Raw genomic sequence first — 20964 nt, forward strand, 5'->3', positions numbered from 1 at the left:
AGAATAAAATTTAGAATTTTATTTCTTTGTACTTTATACTATTTGAATTTTACTCAATTATTTTTAGAAAATAGAATAATAAATTAGGTATAAATGTAAATGATATACACTAAATCAGACAGTGAATGAATATTGCATTTATTTTTTATATTGTATTGCTTCCTAAGTGTTTCCGGAAACCTTTAACAATTTTGTATATATATAAATAAATATATATTCAATTTATTTATTTAAAAAGCATTGTAAAAACCTATGGATCTTTTATTTATTCCTTCCAGCTTTTTTGCATATTTTTTTTTAAACCTTTTTAAGACTTCCTTAAATTATATATTTATATTTGATAATAATGCATGTATTTGGAAGAATCTTCTAAATATAATAAAATTTTATCTGAAAAGATTAAATTCAATATCAAACTAGTGGGGTGCATGGCATCGTGCCTTAAGGCAAATTGCTGGAACTTTCCATACCGTAACGAAAAGATCGAGGAATATTAAATGTTTTCATACAGATTTTTATAAATATTGTAATATTGTCTAAAATTTATTAGAATTATATAAACTGAATTGCAAAGTTGAGAAAATTTGTTTGAAGTATATTAGAACAGAATTGAAATTAAAATCTGATTTATTTTCGATATACAAAAAAAAATTCTTGAAATAAAAATGACAAAAAAAATTAGAAACAATTTTTTTTTTCAAAAGCAATTATTTTGTTGAAACAAGCAGAAAGTTCTTTCAATAATTAATAACTGACATTTTTTGCACATTTAGCTCCGTAGCTACGAAATGGCTGGACCTGCCTTTGCTAAAAACTAATCACCTTTTTCCCAATCATTACAATATGAATGTTTTTTAGATCATTCAAATCGGATGCTCCGTTCTCTCAAAAACTCGATTTCTATTTTCTGCACTCTTTGCTCTTTATCTCCATAACGACGGGACCTGCCTTTGCCAAAAACTAATCAGCACATCTCCCTATCAATAGGGATCGAATGTTTTTTAAACCATTCAAATCGGTTGATCCGTGCGCCCGAAAACGTGGACGAAAAAATGCGGACATACAAAACACACACACAAACACATCCATTTTTTCTGAGGTATGCCAAAGTGTTCAGAAACCTTCAAAACGTCGAGAAATGCAAAAATTTTCATTTTCGATTTTCGGCTCATTACTATAACTACCCACGGGAAGTTAAAAAGTAAGGAAGAATGTTATATGCTGTTATTATAAGATTCTTCCTTCCTTCCTTGTTTATATGTAAAATACACCTGATCGCACGGCAAATAGACATTTTCACAGTTCACTACCTAAACATAAACAAACAAGCTTAAGATAGCGTTGTCATGGTAACATTATGTTATGAAGCAGAATTGCACCATTAGTATATGTATCGGGAACCTTATGAAACTTGTCTTTAGGCAAAATGCTACTTACACACTTGCATTTAATGCGACCCTCTCCTAAACTATTATTGAAATTAGTATAAAAGGAAATAGAACCTTATCAGAGTATTTCACCTCAGCAGCCATTGTATATTAGTATCATGTTTTTTTTTTTATTTTCATATCTGAACAGCAATCAGAACTTTACGTGTTATAAGCTCTTGGGCTGAAACTTCTCTCTACTTTGTATTTTTAGATGGTAACCCAATGGTTGATCCATTCATATTTGATGATTTTGTTATTAGAATTAATCTAATAGGGCTGACCTTTGGTGCAGCAATGCTGGGCGAAGGCTATTTTCACTTGGAAACATATCGCTATCTATATGGATAAAATTATATCACTAAATTTTATTTATGTAATGCAATATGTATTTTATAACTCAAATATAGCGTCACTACTGTCAGTGTCGCTTTCCCCCACTATAACAATGTACCCGCCATTTTAAATTCTTGTTAATGTAAAAATATGTAAAATAATTTCTCTTGCCATGAAGATCGCAAAACAGGCAACATTTAAAATAAATTTAGTATAGTTAGAGGAAGTATTTTTATTTTACCACTATATTTCCAAATGAAAATCTTTGTCACTACTGCTTGACAACAGGATGCTCGAAACTGGTTGGGTAAACACGAAACCTGCCACTGTTCTTATCCCAATGTTTTTTTTTCTCTTTTTTTTTTAACTCAGTTTTATTTAGCAATCAGAAATACATAAAGGTTCCTATGAGCTAAAGTGACAATATTTATGAGTGATGCCTAAGAAGAACTCCAACTTTTCAGTTTTACAATTAATATAATATTATATTAGACCTAATCTAAGACCAAGTCTAAGGGCCAACCTCCTAATGCCAAAAGGTTGAGTAATGTCAACTATAGATGGGTTTGAATGTGAGTCCAGTTTGCGTTTGCATTTTTCTTTGAATTCTTTGAACGTTAATTGCACCGTTTTCATGTTGAGGTCGCTGTGAATGGAATTTGTCACGTACCACGGAGAATTAAGTATTTTACGTAAATTTTTTGACTGAGTTCTCTGCATTATAGCTATATTAGATTTGTAAGCACATCCCCAGAGCTCAATTCCGTAGGTCCAGATTGGTTTAATAATTGATTTATATAGCAGCAACTTATTTTCGACAGAGAGCTTAGACTTTTTACGCAGTAGCCAATCAAATTCTATTCTATCCCAATGTTAAAATCATTTCTTTTCCAATCTGATTTTTCTCTAATCATCTGATTCCGATTCAAATTAACATTGTCCTTTCCTCTTTTTCCAGGATGGTGGGGTACGAGGCACTTCGTGACCTTCATGCTGTTTTTGGGGATGGCCAACGCCTACGTGATGCGCACCAACATGTCGGTCGCCATCGTGGCGATGGTCAATCACACGGCGGTTGGCGTCGGACACGAAATCGTTGACGACGAGTGCCCCGACACCGATTACGGAAACCACACATCGGTAAGTGAAATTTTAATGGAAATCACACATCGGTAATGTTATGGCAAGGCCATATTGCTCTCCGACTTGCATACATTATGCTACTGAATCATACTGAATACTGTCAAAGTATCATGTATTTGCTTTGCATTCAGACGTTTTACACATAAACTGCAACGTCATTTGTATGTTATGAAGCTGGGTCAGAAAGACACTGTTATCTAACATCGTTTTTTGACATTTGTGCGGTTTCTGGGTTAGGTTTTCTATCTGACAATCTGAGAAAAACGCCTTACTGCACAGCAACCACATGGCCATGGGGGGTAAACATAGAACAAATACGCTTTAAACTTATGGGTATTTTCAGCATATAACAGGATTTAAATATTGCATATTTAAATAAATTTTATCTAGAATTGAACCTAATGGTAAATTTACGTGCTACAGTTAGCGGCGACATCTATTACATGCTGAAAGAATTCCAATTAATGTAATATCAAAGCGGCCGTCAATATTTACTATGGAAAGTTAGTCATAACATAGCCTTGCCATAACATTGGTTTGTTATACGGCAGAATCAGTCCAATTAATATTAATTTCTTTAACCTTTACCACTCGGACGTTTTGTACTAGCAACTTGGCGACGCATTCTGACGAAAACTTACTTGTTGCAAACTTCTGATATTTTTTATATGTTATGCAATTTATTTGATAAAATGTTGTGGATATTGAAGAACATAGCTTTACAATAATGTCTAAATTTACTTTTTGCTGTTTGTTAAGAGGGCATCCATTATTTCGTGATCGATTTTTATAAGAATTTTTAGACCTTTCCTTTTTCTTGGCGATACGTGGTGATATTCAAAATTAATTCCCCCTTCCCTCATACACAAAACATCATGTGCATTTTTAGTCACGAGAATGAATTGTAAAATTTTTGATAATTCATCAAAGTTTGGAAAAATATATTAGTCAAAATTTGTGTCAAAAGTCGCTTTTGTGATGTGATGAGTTAAAATTTGAGTATTACTAATTTAAAAGCCATTGGTATAAAATTGGAAAAAGCAGATATTAGGCTTGAGACAAGATCGGTCAAGGCATTAGCAATTTATGTTAGGCTTTGGAATTAGCAAAAAAGTATATGAGCAGCCTACAAAACCAAAACTTCTCTAGTTGCGTAAAAAAAATGTTACCATTAATTTAAATCATTAAAAATTTCATCTAAATATCTAAATCTCAATTTCGGTCGATTAAGTCAATTATTACACCTATCAGGAAGTTCATGCAACTTGCCTTGAGGCAAAATGGCACTTTTAACTAGTAACCTCACGTGATTAATAGACGCCCCCTAAAGTGTAAAACAATTTTTATAATTCCACAGAAAAGTGTAACATTTAATATTCATTCAATTTTCTCTTGGAGAATACTCTTTAGATATAGATATAACTTCAAACAGATTTAAGTTATATTTATTTTTTTGTTACAGACCGTTCAAGATGGAGAATTCATATGGAGTACATCGTTGCAGAGTCAAATTCTATCTTCATTCTTCTGGGGCTATGTCATAACACAGGTATGTTTAATTTAGTAATATTAAATTGAACCTCAAGACAAAAAATCATCTTGCTCCTACTTTCATATTACTTCTAGTATGAAAAACCTACAAAAATGATTTCGAATCATTTTATTATAAACTAGATGACCCGACAGACGTTGTCCTGTACTTATATTTACAATTCAAAAGTTCCATTTTTTTAATAACCTATACCAATTAGTTAAAAATTATTATGTTTCTTTACACTACTATCTATACCGACATGTATATATATCCACCTTTATGGATCTTAAATTTACAATTGCTTTAAATAAAATAATGAGTATTTGCTTTTTTGAAAAACATCATAAAACATTTTTTGTTTATAATTAGTTCTTTTATCGATATCCGACGTTATTTTGAAAAAAAAAAATGAAATTACACCACTGAGAGGAATGTCATTCCCCCGGGAAATGGCAAAGGAGTCTAAATTATTTTCACTTTTGAACTAGAGAGTAAGATGAACCTAATTTTAAAAATTTATACAAATTGGAGCACAGTAAAAAATTCAGACTCAAAACGCTCCATTGACTTGAGTAAATATTCCGTATCCGATGGCAAAAATATGAAAATACTAACGTTTGTATGTGAAAAAGAAAACGGCTGTTTTTAGAGTTTTCCCGGCAATTATTCGATTTTTTCTCGCCGTTACAACCATCCTTCGACTTCAACGAACATTTTAAAAAAATAATTGGCCAAATCGGTCCAGGCGTTGTTTGAGTTATGCGCTTACCAACACATATTGCTATTCATTTTTATATTATAAATTTCATTTATTTTTCTTTTCAGATTCCATTCGGTATTTTATCAAAACGATATGGTGCCAAATGGTTTTTAGGCGTCGGCATGATGATAAATTCCTTGTTTGGTCTCCTGGTTCCTGTCGCAGCACGCGAAGGAGGATCAGGCTGGCTCATAGCTGTCAGATTCATCCAGGGATTGGGCGAAGTGAGTAGAGATACACATTTGTATTTATCATAAATAAATTTATCATAAATTATATGATAGTAAACATATTTCAACCCTCCTTTTAGGGTCCGATTGTGCCCTGCACTCACGCCATGTTGGCCAAGTGGATTCCACCAAATGAACGTTCCAGAATGGGAGCTGCTGTATATGCAGGTAATAATAATATATATATATATATATATATATATATATATATATATATATTATAAAAAAGAATGCGCGTAAGGTTCACACGCGATTGAAGTAATACTTATTTGCTACTGTACAAGATGGCATTTAAGTCAAAACAAATACATCATATAACAATTTTTGAATAATGTTTGTTAGTAATATGGTAACACTCGTGATGCACACATTTATTAGTGTCAACCATTATACACATTTATATAATGATAAATTATAAATTATATATTTATAATAGCATTAAAAATATGTATAATATTTGAAAACAATCATGTAATTAAAGTCATACTTCAAATGTGACATGATCGGTTTGTCATTGTAATTAGCATTTAGAAATGAACCTTTATTAGAGAAATGAAGTAATTGCTGATTAATAAATTCTATAATATTCGTTCACACTGTGGATTATGTAAAACAATGTCTAAACAAATATTGTTTTCGCAACTTCACTCATCATGTAATATTTGTGTTCGAAGAACTTCATGTAATTAAAATTAACATACATTCATTGACGTGTATTTTTTAACTTCCCGTAGGGGGCCGTTCAAGTATTACGTAAGCACTATAGGGGGGCGGGGGGTTATTGATTTGCTTATTTTTGTGACATTTTGGTGACAGATTTGCTTACTTTTTCTGACAAAGGGGGAGGGGGTGTAAATAATTGTACTAAATCTGCTTACGTAATACTTGAACGATCCCTAGGGTAAGTTATTGTAATCGTCCAAAAATCGAAAATGAAAATTTTTGCATTTATCGACGTTTTGAAGGTTTCTGAACATTTTGGCATACCTCAGAAAAATTGGATGTGTGTGTGTATGTATGTATGGATACAATTTTTCGTCCACGTTTTCAGGCGCACGGATCAACCGATTTGAATGGTTCAAAAAACATTCAATTCCTATTGATAGGGAGATGTGCTGATTAGTTTTGGGCAAAGGCAGGTCCAGCCGATACGGAGATAAAGAGCAAATAGCGCAGAAAACAGAAATCGAGTTTTTGAAAGATCCGAACTTAGGGTTTGAATGATCCAAAAAACATTGATTTGTATGTAAACTCAGATGTCTACCAGTTACATTTTTTTATATTTATATCAATTTCGTAAAGAATTTGTTCTAATGCATATATATTAGTAACTAATAAAATTATCTACAAATCTGTATATAACATTTTGTAACACTTGGAACAAACTTATAGTAAAAAAAATGTTTAATTGAATTAATTTTATAATTGAATTACCGAGTTGAAACAAAATTACTGCACGAAAACATTGAACAAAATACTTCGAGTGTGAAGTTTGCGCGTTTGGAGCAACCGTTAAGATTTAAAATCCAAATTTCAAATATATTAAAAATGAATATTGTCTAAACGTGTATATATTATCATAACAATTTGTAGAACAAAATTATATGAAAAAACATATTTAAACTTAAGAAATGAACGTCATTTTTCTAAACTAAGATGTCTGCTGGATACATTTTTTCAAATTTCGATAAATTTTGTTAATAATTTGTTTAAACATGTATATACTATTATATATCATAAGAAAGCCAATGTCGGGGAAAAGTGGTGATTAGTTATTGGCAACGGCAGGTCTAGTCGTTTCGGAGATACCGAGCTGAATGTGCAAAAAATAGCAGTTTTTGTGAGAACCAAGCGTCCGATTTGAATGATTCAAAGAACTTTCTGCTTGTTTTAACAAAATAATTGCTTCTGGAAAAAACATTCTATTTCAATTTTTTTTTTAATTTTCTTTTTTGTATATCGACACTAATTCAGATTTTAATTGTAATTCTGACTTAAGGTCTAATATACTTTAAACAAATAATTTCAACTTTGCAATTCAGTTTATATAATTCTTATAAATATTAGACAATGTTGCAATATTTATAATAATCTATTTGATAACATTTAATATTTCTCGATCATTTTGTTACAGTACGGGAAGTTCCAGCAATTTACCTTAAGGCACGATGCCATACACCACTAGTTTTGAATTCGATTGATTAAGTTTTGTTTATTCAGATTTTGTAAATATGTATAAGTTACAGTGTTTATAATATTCTATTTGAAAACATTCGAATATTTCATCAAGGTACGGGAAGTTCTAGAAATTTGCCTTAATACTAGTTTACTTTTTCGCTGGCGATATAATCTCATTCTTTGAACAGCTGTAATATCTGTCTTGCCTAAGAAATATTTTACATTTTAATAACTTCAAAGATTTATAGAAACTACGAATAATATAGAAATAATTACTAATCAATAAACTTATTTTTAGTACACGTCACAAATGTTTAATTTGTTTTATTATATTCAAGGAACAGAGTAAAATATTCTGATTCAGGCATTTTTCATTAAATCAAGATTTGTACTACGAAGTAACTTTAAAATGTTTATTTATTTATGCCGATTTCCTTGTTGATATCGGTACCATACAACGTTTATGCCGGTACGCATACAACGACAGATCTCTATCCACATACACGACGAATGGTCTTATCTAGAGCGAATGACGTACAGTTCGGGCGTAACGCAATTTCCGTTGCATTTGTACGGATTTACAGCCTAGACGCGCCTAAAGAAGTTTTACTTCAAAAACTTTCGGCATACGTTGATAAAGTTTAATTGATTTTATTTTTGCAAAATAAGAGATTTCTTTCAACGTTTTCAACTGTTGTTTTTATTCCAGGTGCTCAATTCGGTACAGTAGTATCGATGCCCTTGTCAGGTCTTTTGTCAGAGTATGGTTTCGATGGAGGCTGGCCTTCCATCTTCTACGTCTTCGGCCTGGTAGGAGCAATCTGGTCTGCAGCTTTCTTGTTATGGGTTCATGAAGATCCTGAAGTACATCCTACCATTGACCAGCGCGAAAAGAAATATATTGTTAGCTCGTTGTGGGGAACTGCAGGCACTTCTGTGAGTAAAAATATGAAATATAATTCAAATAGCATTCTACTTGTATTGACAAAGTGAAGAACTGATAAAAATTTTGGGAAGGCAGGTCAGCGGTTATGGACTCTCAATAAAAATAAGTTAAAAAAATGTCATTTGGCGGTCAAAAATGTTCATTGGACATATGTACATCAAATTATTATTATGTGAACTTGATTAGCATGTTTATTTTTTTTCAGACACCACCAATACCATTCAAGAAAATCTTGCTGTCTTTGCCGTTCTGGGCTATCATGTTTGCCCATATGGGTCAAAACTATGGTTACGAGACTCTCATGACAGAATTGCCGACTTATATGAAACAAGTGCTGAGATTCTCCATCAAAGATGTAAGTGATTCATGATAGTTCCCAAAAATTCATATTTTTAGCAGGAAATGCGATTTGCTAATTTTGTGTTTCCTAGATCGTTGGACACCAAAATTGCAAAGTATATTATATTAAAGTGTATATTTTATTTTATTTCAGAACGGTATCCTATCTGCCCTCCCCTACTTGGCCATGTGGCTGTTCTCCATGTTTATATCTGTGATTGCTGACTGGCTGCTTACTTCGGAAAGACTTACACATACCTCACTAAGAAAAATCATCAACGGAATAGGTAATTATATAATTATACAACAACAACTCCTCAACTCTCAATATCTAGGATTCAATATTAATAGCCCGGTCAAAGGTAAAAAAATGAATATTTTGCGATTTTCAGCCAAATGTGGTTGCAAAAAATTGGACTCTTTTATTCCCCGGCGTGCATTCATTGTCGAGGCCAAAGAACAGAAGAATTTATTTTTATAAATATTATTTTGCAATAGTTACGAAACAAACAAAATTACAACAGACCCTAATGGAAAACCACGTAAAAAACGCGCTAAGTACACTACCTCGTAGGTGGCGTTTAAACGTATTTTTGAAAGTGATATGTCTTTAAAACGGTGGCTCCGAGGGAAAAAAAATATTGATGCATTTTTTATAGATAATTTTATGCACTACAAGTCTGTCTCAGGTAATTTTGCGATAAAACTGACCATTTAGCTGAAAATCGCAAAAAATTCATTTTTTTTAACAATGAATCTTGTGCCACTGGCACCGGAACGTGGAGGACTTTTGTGTTTTCTTTTATAATTTTATTTTAAGCAATTTTAACAAGTTACAGCCTAATTGAAAATGATTTTTTTTATAAATCTTCACGTTTCAGAGGTTTCTGAAAAATTTGTCATACCTTAGAAAAATGGATGTGTGTGTGTGTGTATGTATGTGTGAGTGTGTGCGGATACAAATTTTCGTCGACGATTTCGAGAACACCGATCAACCGATTTGAATAATTCAAAAAACATTCGATTCATATTGACAAGGAGACGTGCTGATTAGTTTTTGGCGAAGGCAGGTCTAGCCGTTCCGAAGATACGGGGAAAAATTGCCAAGAACGGTAAAACAGTTTTTAAGAGAACGGAGCGTCCGATTTTAACAGTTCAAAAAACATTTTACTTGTATTGACAAGATGAAGAACTGATTAAATGTTTGGGAAGGCAGGTCCAGCGGTAAAAAGCTCTCAATAAAAATAAGTTAACAAAAGGTCATTTGGCGGTCAAAAATGTTTATTGCACATATGTACATCACATTATCAGATATTTTATAGAGATTTTAATTATGTGTACACATTTTGTGTAAATTTTTCTGGGTTCCGTATCAAGATTTTTATTTTTTATATGATTCAAATAAATGTTCCCGACATTTTCGACAGTATGGAATAACCGATTTATATGATTCAAAAAACATTCGGTTCGTACTCGATCGCGAGACGTGTTTGCAAAAGGCAATTTTGCCGTTTCGGAGGTATGAAGTGCAAAGGGTGTAAAAACGGTTATGCAGTTTTTGAGAGAACGGATCATTCGATTAATTTAAAAAACATTTTACTTATATTGACAAAATGAAGAATTGATCAAATTTTCATAGAGGCAGGTTTAGCGGTTTCGGAGATCTAGTGAAAAAAGTAAAATAAATGCCATTTTGCGGTCAAAAATGATCATTATACATATGCACATCAAATTATCAGATATTTTATAGAGATTTTATCAATAAGTATAAATTTTGTTTACATTTCTATGGGTTCCGTACCAATGTTTATTCGTTAGACGGCGACGCGGCGCTTACGCGCTTCGATATTTCGACTTTATGCAGTTAAGCAGTACGATTGCTTTGAAAAAAGTTCAGAAATACCCAAATATTTCAAAATAAAAAAACATTTTTGTTCAAAAAGTCTTTTTTCCAAAAATAGTAAATTTTTGTCAAAAATTTGTAGTTTCTCAAAAATCTAATTTTTTCAGTAATTTTTTTTCAGAATTTTTTTTTTCAGAAATGTTAATCTTTAAAAAAAAATTTTTTTGGTACGCTGGTACGGGAAGTTCCAACAATTTGCCATACGATGACACGATGACATGCGCCCCATTAGTTTTATAATGCATCTTTTATCCAAATATCATTTTTTCGTATCTTATTTGTGGTGAATAAAAATGTTCGTTCATCAATATTCTATATATAATTTTTTTTCCTAGGTCAATTCGGTCCTGCAATTTGCCTAATGATTGCCTCCTACACCGGTTGCGACAGACCCCTAACAGTCGCCCTTTTGACAATTGGTGTCGGTCTCAACGGTGCCATTTATTCAGGCTTCAAAGTAAACCATTTAGACATCTCACCAAGATTCGCTGGCATTCTCATGTCTTTCACTAACTGTACGGCTAACTTGGCAGGACTCCTTGCTCCACTGGTTGCAGGATACGTCGTAGAGGATAAGGTAATAGAAAACAGACACAACTCTTATCTTTCACTTTTCGTTTCACTTCAATATCTCCCAAACAATATTTTGTTACAAGAGTGTTGTTTTAAGATTTATAGCATATTACAAACTAGGGAATGCAATACCGATGGAAAATTTCAATACCGGTATTTCGGTAATTTTTCATTTTAAAACCGGAATACCGGTAAATTACCGGTATTTTTATTATCTTAAACAAACGTAAACAAAATTCAAAGTTACTAGTACAAATATAAAAAAATGTATATACAACTACAACTATATTCAACTAAACAATAAAATAAAACAATAAGTTTATTTGTTTAAATAATAATTTAACAAAATTATATCCAATTTAATTAATTCATTATCACTATCAAGTATATTGAGTACTTATCACCAAAAACAAACTTATGAGTAAGAAAGACCAACAACTTTTAAAAGACCATTTTATATTATTATAATAAACTGTATTTCCGTATCCGATGTGTTAAATTAGCATAATCTTCAATATTTAAAAAAAATAATTTTTCTACACTAATTTAAGATCGGATACTTTGTCGGGATAAATAACAAGTTTCTATAATTGTTGACTATTGTTTTAAAAAAATGTGATGCTTCTATAGTATTTTCAATCTTCAAAACGTTTTCGAAAAATAATATTTTATAATTGTAATAAGAAGCAAAAATATTTAGTAATTATCATAATTATCGTCTATATATATAAAAATAAGTCGAGTTTTCCTTCCTGACGAAATAACTCCAGAACGCACGAACCGATTTCGACAATTTTGCATTCGTTGGAAAGGTCTCGGGCTCCGCAAGGTTTATAGCTAAGAAAATTAGCGGTGCATGGCATCGTGACCTAATGCAAGCTGCTGGAACTTCACGCACCGTAATTAAAAAATTGAGTAATGACATTAGTGAGAATTATTAGATTTATGCTTGGTTAAGTCAACGAGCAATTTTTGCCACAAAGAATAATGATGTACACGCCCTGAATTTCACCATTCAATCAAAAATTGCTGGCGATTTGGTGACATACCAATGATTCCGACTGGTCTTCCGTTTGACTTCAAACGATTGCAATATCCAGTTCGCCTTGCGTTCGCAATAACATGTCGCAAGGCCAATCGCTTAGTGTTTGCCGGATAAATTTCAAATAGATTATTTAGAAAATCATTGTTTTTCACATGGGCAGTTATGCGTTGCCTGTTCACGAGTTGGAAAACTATCCGCTTTGTTTGTGTTAACGTCAGACCAAAAAACAAAAAATGTGGTTTACCAAAGAGCACTTCAATGAAATGGATAATTGGCGGATTCACTTTCATTTACTTAGAGAAGTTCAACTAAAAAACACTTCATTTTTGTAATCGAAATAAATTCATTACTGTTGTGCAATAAAATCAAATTTTTCCGTTTCAAATATAAAACAAACAAAAAATTTCTTCATCTTTCTCACGAAACCATCTGGTGGCGAAACGGAGTTCGTCGGGTTTGCTAGTATTTTATAATTGTAATAAGAAGCAAAAATATTTAGTAATTATCATAATTATTATGTATAAAGTTAGAAAAAATAAAGATTACTCAGGGGTAAAAACCGTTGCATTTTTACATAAAATTAAACAAACATCATTATCTATCAGTCCAATTCTACTTATTATAGCACGATTTGAAGCCCTTAGTAAAGCAATAAATATTCAGTTTAATGACGAGTTGAGATAATATTTGACATTTCTTTGCACTTGAAGATATAGCTGTTTATGCGATTATGATATTTAAAGATAAATTTGTTCCGAGAAATTTAATCTTTAGTGTATTATGTATCAAACAGCGCTTATAATATAAAAATACCGAAAACACCGTTATTTTTGGGGTAAATACCGGTAAATATACCGCCGAAAAATCTGGCGGTTTACCGGTAATTCGGTATACCGGTATACCGGTATTGCATTCCCTATTACAAACTGTTAGTTATATTATTTTCTACTTATCGGTAACGTTTCCTTTTTTTGTTAATCAGTTTACAAAACTTTCTGCAAAAAGTTGTGCCATCAACAATTTGTACATAATTTTAATATGTCAATTACCAATCCAGCCGACGCAGGCGTCTTGGCGTGTCGTCTTCTTCGCAGCAGCAGGAGTCTATATTGCCTGCTGTGCCTTCTACGTAGTCTTCAGTTCCGGGGTCAGACAACCTTGGGACGACCCCAGCAAAGACGAGGAACTCAGACAGGAACGAGAGGCCAGGAGTAATGGAAATGCCAACGGTGTTAGGTCTAATGGTATCACAACAGTCGAATCGAATCATTGATCGATGGGTATATGTAGGTGTGTGTTTGGACGAAACATATTGACGAGTCTTCCAGAAATAGTAGTAAACGATAATGGATTTTTTTATGTTTTTATGTAGGTAGTGACGTTACCTATATTAGCCCTGGGTAAAAGACAAGATTATATATGTAATTGATGATATAAAGAGTAGAATTTACATTTAGGGGGCGTTCATTAATCACGTGAGGTTTGTAGGAGAAGGGGAAAGGGTATAGTAAGATATCACGTGGATTTATTTTTTATCTGATTTTGTTTAAAATCAAAACATTTTCAAATTTTTTTTTTTAATTTTACGAATTTTTTCGTAACTAAAAATACACCTGATGCTTGCTGGGGGGAGGAGGGGTAATTAAGAATATTACCCAGGGGGAAGAGAAAGTCGTGATTAATAGAAGTCTCCTAATTGATGATACAAAGAGAAGAATTTACATTTTTTTTAATTTAGGGGGCGTCTGTTAATCACATGAGGTTTTTAAGGGCATGAGGGGATTATAGTAAGATATCACGTGTATTAATTCTTTACCTGATTTTTTTTTCAATCCAAACTATTCAAAAAAAATTTAAAATTTTACGATTTATTCTCGTGATGTTTGGTGGGGGGAGGCGGGTGGTAATTTTAAATATTACCCAGGGGGGATAGAAGGTCCAGAAATTCTTAAAAAATTGATCACGTGATTAATGGACGCCCCCTAATTGATGATACAAAGAGGAGACATTACATATTTCTAATTTAGGGGGCGTCTGTTAACCATGTGAGGTTTCTGGGGAGGGAAGTGGGGATACAGTAAGATATCATGTGTATTTATTTTTAACTGGATTTTTTTTAAATCTAAACATTTAAAAAAAAATAAAAAAATTGCAATTTTTTTTGTAACTAAAAATCCACATGATTTTTGCTGGGAGAGGAGGGGTAATTTTGAATATTACCAAGGGGAGAGGGGGTTCCAGAAATCCTTAAAAAATTTATCACGTGACCAATGGACGCCCCCTTAGGATTAATATGCAGTAAAAGTTTTTTATTCTTATTTTATTTTTAAAAAATGGCAATGTATGTGGTTCCTTAAAAGAAAACTTAAAGGTTTTATTATATTACTCAATTTTTCTGTGGAATTTACTTTTGTGAAACTATTTTACCAAATAGTTCTACAATTTATCTTCTTGCTTTCTAATTGTATACTTTTGATTTTGGTCTTTATTTCACAATTCAACTGCCTCATACAAATGAGCATATGGATGTGATGTCACAATATTATCCACTTAAAAAAAATAGACCTGAAAATAGATCGAGTCCTATATTGTTCCCATTTCATGCAAATTGATTTTCCATAAAAATTGGTGGAAAGTTCTTGGTTGAAGATTTATTTTAATATAATAGAAGCTTTTTGTATCTTTTTCTCTTGTGGAATCGACATTTACAAATTGTTTCTTTGAAAGGATATTTAAAACATTTTTGTCTAAATTCCTCTTAATTTTTTAAATTGGAATCAGCTCATAAATCAATGTGAATAATCATAGAAATGGAAGCGCGAATGAAAAACTTTTACTGAACTTTTTGAGAGTAAATATATGTCAAAAAATAAGACAATTCTAAAATGTCAAAAGAATGACTCATTTATATAGTGATTTTAAAAATTATTTATCATTTGTGGCACGTCAGCTTGTGTTACTAATTAAATTTACTATACTTGGTACAATGGGCTAATATAGGATACTTTTTCTTTACCATAGGTTCAAAATTAGTTGACAAAATTAAACTGAGATTTGTAATAAAGATTGCAAATGTTTTAACACTTTAGTTTAATAATTACTAAGGGGGCGTCTATTAATCACGTGAGGCTTTATATTTTACCTAAAATTTAAAAAAATCCTTCAACATTTTAAAAAAAATGGAAAATCTCACGATTTTTTTGGGGGGGTAGGGGTAATTTTGAATATAACCAAGGGGAAGCGAGGGGTCTAAAAATTCTGAAAAAAATCGATTACGTGATTAATGGACGCCCCCCAAGCACAAAACTTATGGTTCAAAATATATTTAAAATAATGAAAGTCTAAATGTCTAAATGTCCAAAATCTGTATTACAAATCTGTCAGTCTTTTTGCAATCTTTTATCAAATATTATTTTCCACCAAAGCACATACTTTTTTGTTTCTATTACAAAAGTATATTATAAATCTAAAATATTTTAATTTAAATTATTGTTCTTGATGATAGTATTTTCCGACTTGTGGAATAGTTTAAATATAGTTTTCGTGTGTGAATGGATTTTTTTTAAGGAACTCAGGAATAAATTAGTCGTCTGTAATTTTATTTTTGATTTTGATCAAATGGAATGAGGTATGAGATTGGAATGTTTCTTCTAGTATGCGGATGGTCGGTCAGTTGTTTTTATATTTATTATTAAAATGTAGAATTCGGAAATAGATTCACAAGACTGTGCTATAACTGTAAATAAAATATTTTTCTACCAATGGAGAAAGATTATTGAAGAATATTATTATTGCAACTTATGGAGCAATTCTGCCGTAACAGAGCGTTGTCATGGCAACATGAAAATGTTTATCTATTTGCCATATTTTTTTTACATAAAATCAAGTAAAGAAGAATCTTATGATAAAAGAATCTTTCATGATGCTGGCAGAATTGTTCCATTATTATAGTTATAGTACATATTGTAGATTTATTATTTTATATCCATACAAAAATACTGCACGTTGTTCAAAAAAAATAATAAAATTTTAAATTTACTTGAAAAAAAGAATAGTGCGGGAGAAGTGAAACTTCGTAAATAAAACTGCAATAGTTACATTGATAATTTACAATAAATTCAGACAATTTGCAACGTTTCTAGAACAGTTCAAAAGTTTTAAAACAACTTTTATCATTTTCAACCAAATGCCTTCTTTTCTATCTACCTTAGAAGTTTCACTTCAATATCTCCCTATAATATTTTGTTACAAGAGTGTTGTTTTAAGATTTATAGCATATTACAAACTGTTAGTTATATTATTTTCTACTTATCGGTAATGTTTCCTTTTTTGTTAATCAGTTTACAAAACTTTCTGCAAAAAGTTGTGCCATCAACAATTTGTACATAATTTTAATTCTTTTTGTTATATATATATATATATATATATATATATATTTGTAGGTTTTAATAGTTAATATAATCTTTAGGGATCAATTTAAAAAAAAATGCACACGTAGTGAAATTAAAATAGTTTTATATGAATCATAATGTTTTTTTTAATAAAAACAAAGAGCTGTAAAGGTTATTTTTATGTTTTAGTCCAATTTCTAATATTTATAAAAATTCAATATGACTGAGGTACCAATTTTTTATTATATTTTATCGAGCTCTTTAATTGTTACAACTTTGTTTTGTGATAATTTTGAAATGTTGTTAGTTTTTTTATACATATGTAGATTTCACACACTTTTGCATATAATTATTATTATTGTTAAAATTTAACAGTTTTGATTTTGCACAGGCTGCAAAAACAAAATGTCGACTAATAAAGAATTTATAAGAAGTTGTGATTTTTATTAGAAGTTGAATCAGAAAAATATTTTATCCTGTTCCTTGAAAATAATAAAATAAATTAAACATTTGTGTCGAGTACTAAACGTAAGTATATTGATTGGAAATTATTTCTATATTATTCGTAGTTTCTATAAATCTTTGAAGTTATTAAAATGGAAAATATTTTTTAGGCAAGACAGATATTACAGCTGTTCAAAGAATGAGACTGTATCGCCAGCGAAAAAGTAAAAAAAAGACAAGCAGTCAATGAATGTTAATTTTAATTACATGAAGTTCTTCAAACACAATTACAGGATGAGTGAAATTGTGAAAACAATATTTCTTTAGGAGTTGTTCAACATAATTATTTTCTGCATTTTTATAGATATTAAAAAATATTAAAGTAGTACAGCTTTTTATTCTCCTTCACTTCATAGTAAATAGATCTCCGAACCACAAATGAGCAATTTCATGCGCCATAATTAGGTACAGACTTCTGATGTCATTAGCTGTTAAATTTCTATCGACCAGAAGTTCGACTTTGAAAAAAATAAATTAAACTAGTCATAAGTGACATTTTGCCTTAAGGCAAGTTACATGAACTTCCCTATATGTATACGAATCAAGTTAATCAATAGCAAATAAGATTCTGATGTTAAATACACTTTTTAATGCATTTATAGTAAACGAGCTTAAAGAAGTTTTACTTCAAAATTTTTTTATATGGCATGTGGGGTGTCGTTGGAAGGTCTCGACGAGTAAAATGCGATTTTCATCAAAAAATGATTATATTGTAATAACAACGTTATATACATGTATGGCAAATAAATATTAGAACGTTAAAATTTATTGATTTTTGCTTAATAATTTAGGTATAAAACTTTTTTATGTGATTTGCGTCCACAAAATATACACTTTTCACGAAATATATACATTTATATTTTTATAAATAATGAAGAATAAATTGATTTTCAGATTTATTACTGTAAATAAGAAATCGAGTTGTGCACAACAATAGTTGTGCAATCAATTATATAAAGATAAACTTCATAATGGACATCTATGCATCTATGCTATTGTCGTGTTAATGAAATTATTCAAGATTGTTATAAGTTCATTTATTAATCAGCAATTACTTCATTTCTTTAATAAAGGTTGAAGTCCTAAATGCTAATTACTATGACAAACCGATCATGTCATATTTGAAGTATGACTTTAATTACATTATTATTTTCAAACATAAATATTTTTATTGGTATTATAAATATATAATTTATAATTCATCATTATATAAATGTGTATAATGGTTGACACTAATAAATGTGCATCACTAGTGTTTACCATCATAGATAAGTAACCATATTACTAATAAACTATTTAAAATTGTTATATGATGTACATATTTATTTTTACTTAAATGTCATCTCGTACAGAAGCAATAAAGTTTTACTTCAATCGCTTTCTTGATAATATCTATTATTATTGATTACTACTTGCTTATGAATAAATAAAAAAATAAGTAATATATCTTTTGCAACTTTAAAAGCATTTGTTTAATATAAATAAAATATTTGGAAAATTTTTGCAATATTAAATAATACTTGTTATATTTGCAACAAATAATACTTGCTATATCACAAATGTGAATTAATGGCAATAGTTTAAATTAAATTTTATACTAATTTGTTATATTCATTTATATTTCGTCAAAATTCAAATTCAAATTTGGCGCCCTTTGTGGCGCTACTGTTCATCGAATGACAACTCTGAAGTTGCATATCTTTAAATGCATCAATGGCGTCCTGTCAGAACTTATTGAAGGCGTCTTAGTTCTTTTTCTTTCGGCACTCCATTGGAAACACATGGCCAAAAAAGAAGAAAATCTCTTCAAGAAGTGAGTACTTTAGAAATAATGTAGTTAGTTAGTTGTGCAAGAAATATTTCGCGTTTGGTCGCTTTTAATGTGGCATACGGTTTGTGCAATCTTGATGCAAGATAAATGGAGCCCCCTTGGGAGTAACTAGCTGTGGATCGAGTTATAATTGAAAGGTATGGTAATAGATCATATTATTATATTGTCTAGGGTAATAGATATTTAGCGTACATTTTTATTATATTCCGCCATTTTGAAGGTTCCATTGTCGATTTCCCAAAATTTTTGACAGTTTTATTACCAAGAAGATTTATGGGCGCGTGCTGATTTTTGCTTGTGATTTAGTAGCAATTTAATTTTGATGCATCGATTTCCAATTCAGATTTTTTTTATACTTATAAGTTATACATATACTTACCGGTTACCTATATACTTATAGTTTATATTTTTACAACATAACCTATAAGTTACAAGTAAAGATGATGAAAATCAAAATAAAACTAGTGGGGCGCAGGGCATCGTGCCTTAAGGCAAATAGCTGGAATTTCCCGTATCAATTTTTATTTAAAGAATAACATTTTTGACACACACACACACACATACATACATTTTTTCTAAAGTATGCCAAAATGTTCAGAAACCTCTAAAAATATATATAAACCTTTCCATTTTCGATTTTTTTGCGATTATTACTTAGCAATTATAAATAACTTGCAGAATTATGTTGTGGATGATAGATCACTCTGCCATTTTCTCTTCAGGGCCTTTAGTTTTTCGACTGACTGAGATTGGCATCCAATTTCTTTCGAAGAATTAAGCTTTTGATCATTGAGCCATTTTCTCTTCAGACACTTTAGTTTGCATTTAGCCATTGACATATGTATCCAATTGCTCTCGAAGATTAATGACTTTCTTTGTGTATTTTTAGGTCCTTGTGGATTATATAAACCGAGTGCTGCAGATCATTCTCAGTATTTTGTTTTGGGCTCTCTGAATTATAAGAATATTGCTCTTGCTGGCACAGCCCCATCCTATGTGTCGATATTGGAATTATCATCGAGATGCTTACTTTCTAATAAAAGTTTCGACGATCTTCTTATGAGTCAGTTCAGGTACTTCATCTATTTAAATCTATTTATTCCTTTTTTATTATTACATGTTTTATTATTCAAATATTATGCAGGCCTTGTGTGACTTCTTAATGAATGATAAGATGTTGATTTATCAACATCTGGTTCGATGTTCCATTTTTCTAGCCATAATTGTTTTTCTCTTAACGAGCCAAAGTTGCTCGAGCTGGATTTACACATGCTCGTTATTACAGACTTTTTGGACAGCGTGTGAGGCCCCAAATAATTACCTGAATATGTAATTCGAAGAAACGTTCTGACTATTTTTATTTTAAACAATTTGGCTATTTATTTATTTTAAACAATTTGACTATTTTATTTATTTTAAACAATTTGACTATTTTATTTATTTAAACAATTTGACTATTTTATTTATTTAAACAATTTGACTATTTTATTTATTTAAACAATTTGACTATTTTATTTATTTAAACAATTTGACTATTTATTTATTTTAAACTATTTGACTATTTTATTTATTTTAAACTATTTGACTATTTTATTTATTTTAAACTATTTGACTATTCTATTTATTTAAACTATTTGACTATTTTATTTATTTTAAACTATTTGACTATTTTATTTATTTAAACAATTTGACTATCTTATTTATTTTAAACAAATTGACTATTTTATTTATTTTAAACAATTTGACTATTTTATTTATTTTAAACAATTTGACTATTTTATTTTAAACAAATTGACTATTTATTAAACTATTTGACTATTTATT

General features: G+C 30.5%; 1 protein-coding gene across 3 annotated transcripts in view; it reads left to right on the top strand.

Moving 5' to 3' along the window:
* The window catches only part of LOC113389348 (putative inorganic phosphate cotransporter), a 228131-nt gene extending 212572 nt beyond the window's left edge, over positions 1 to 15559 (top strand). For all 3 annotated transcript variants that reach the window (XM_026626403.1, XM_026626402.1, XM_026626401.1), the window contains 9 exons: positions 2722 to 2903; positions 4369 to 4455; positions 5266 to 5424; positions 5511 to 5598; positions 8318 to 8544; positions 8760 to 8909; positions 9048 to 9180; positions 11132 to 11373; positions 13472 to 15559. In XM_026626403.1, the coding sequence (XP_026482188.1) occupies positions 2754 to 2903; positions 4369 to 4455; positions 5266 to 5424; positions 5511 to 5598; positions 8318 to 8544; positions 8760 to 8909; positions 9048 to 9180; positions 11132 to 11373; positions 13472 to 13687 (1452 nt within the window). In that variant the 5' untranslated portion in view covers positions 2722 to 2753 and the 3' untranslated portion in view covers positions 13688 to 15559. The remainder of the gene's footprint in view (positions 1 to 2721; positions 2904 to 4368; positions 4456 to 5265; positions 5425 to 5510; positions 5599 to 8317; positions 8545 to 8759; positions 8910 to 9047; positions 9181 to 11131; positions 11374 to 13471) is intronic.
* Positions 15560 to 20964: the final 5405 nt, after the last annotated feature.

Source organism: Ctenocephalides felis, unplaced genomic scaffold (assembly GCF_003426905.1).
Source record: "Ctenocephalides felis isolate EL2017-DRISC unplaced genomic scaffold, ASM342690v1 CF-g0.4_SCAFFOLD_03573, whole genome shotgun sequence".
In the NCBI taxonomy this organism is placed as follows: domain Eukaryota; kingdom Metazoa; phylum Arthropoda; class Insecta; order Siphonaptera; family Pulicidae; genus Ctenocephalides; species Ctenocephalides felis.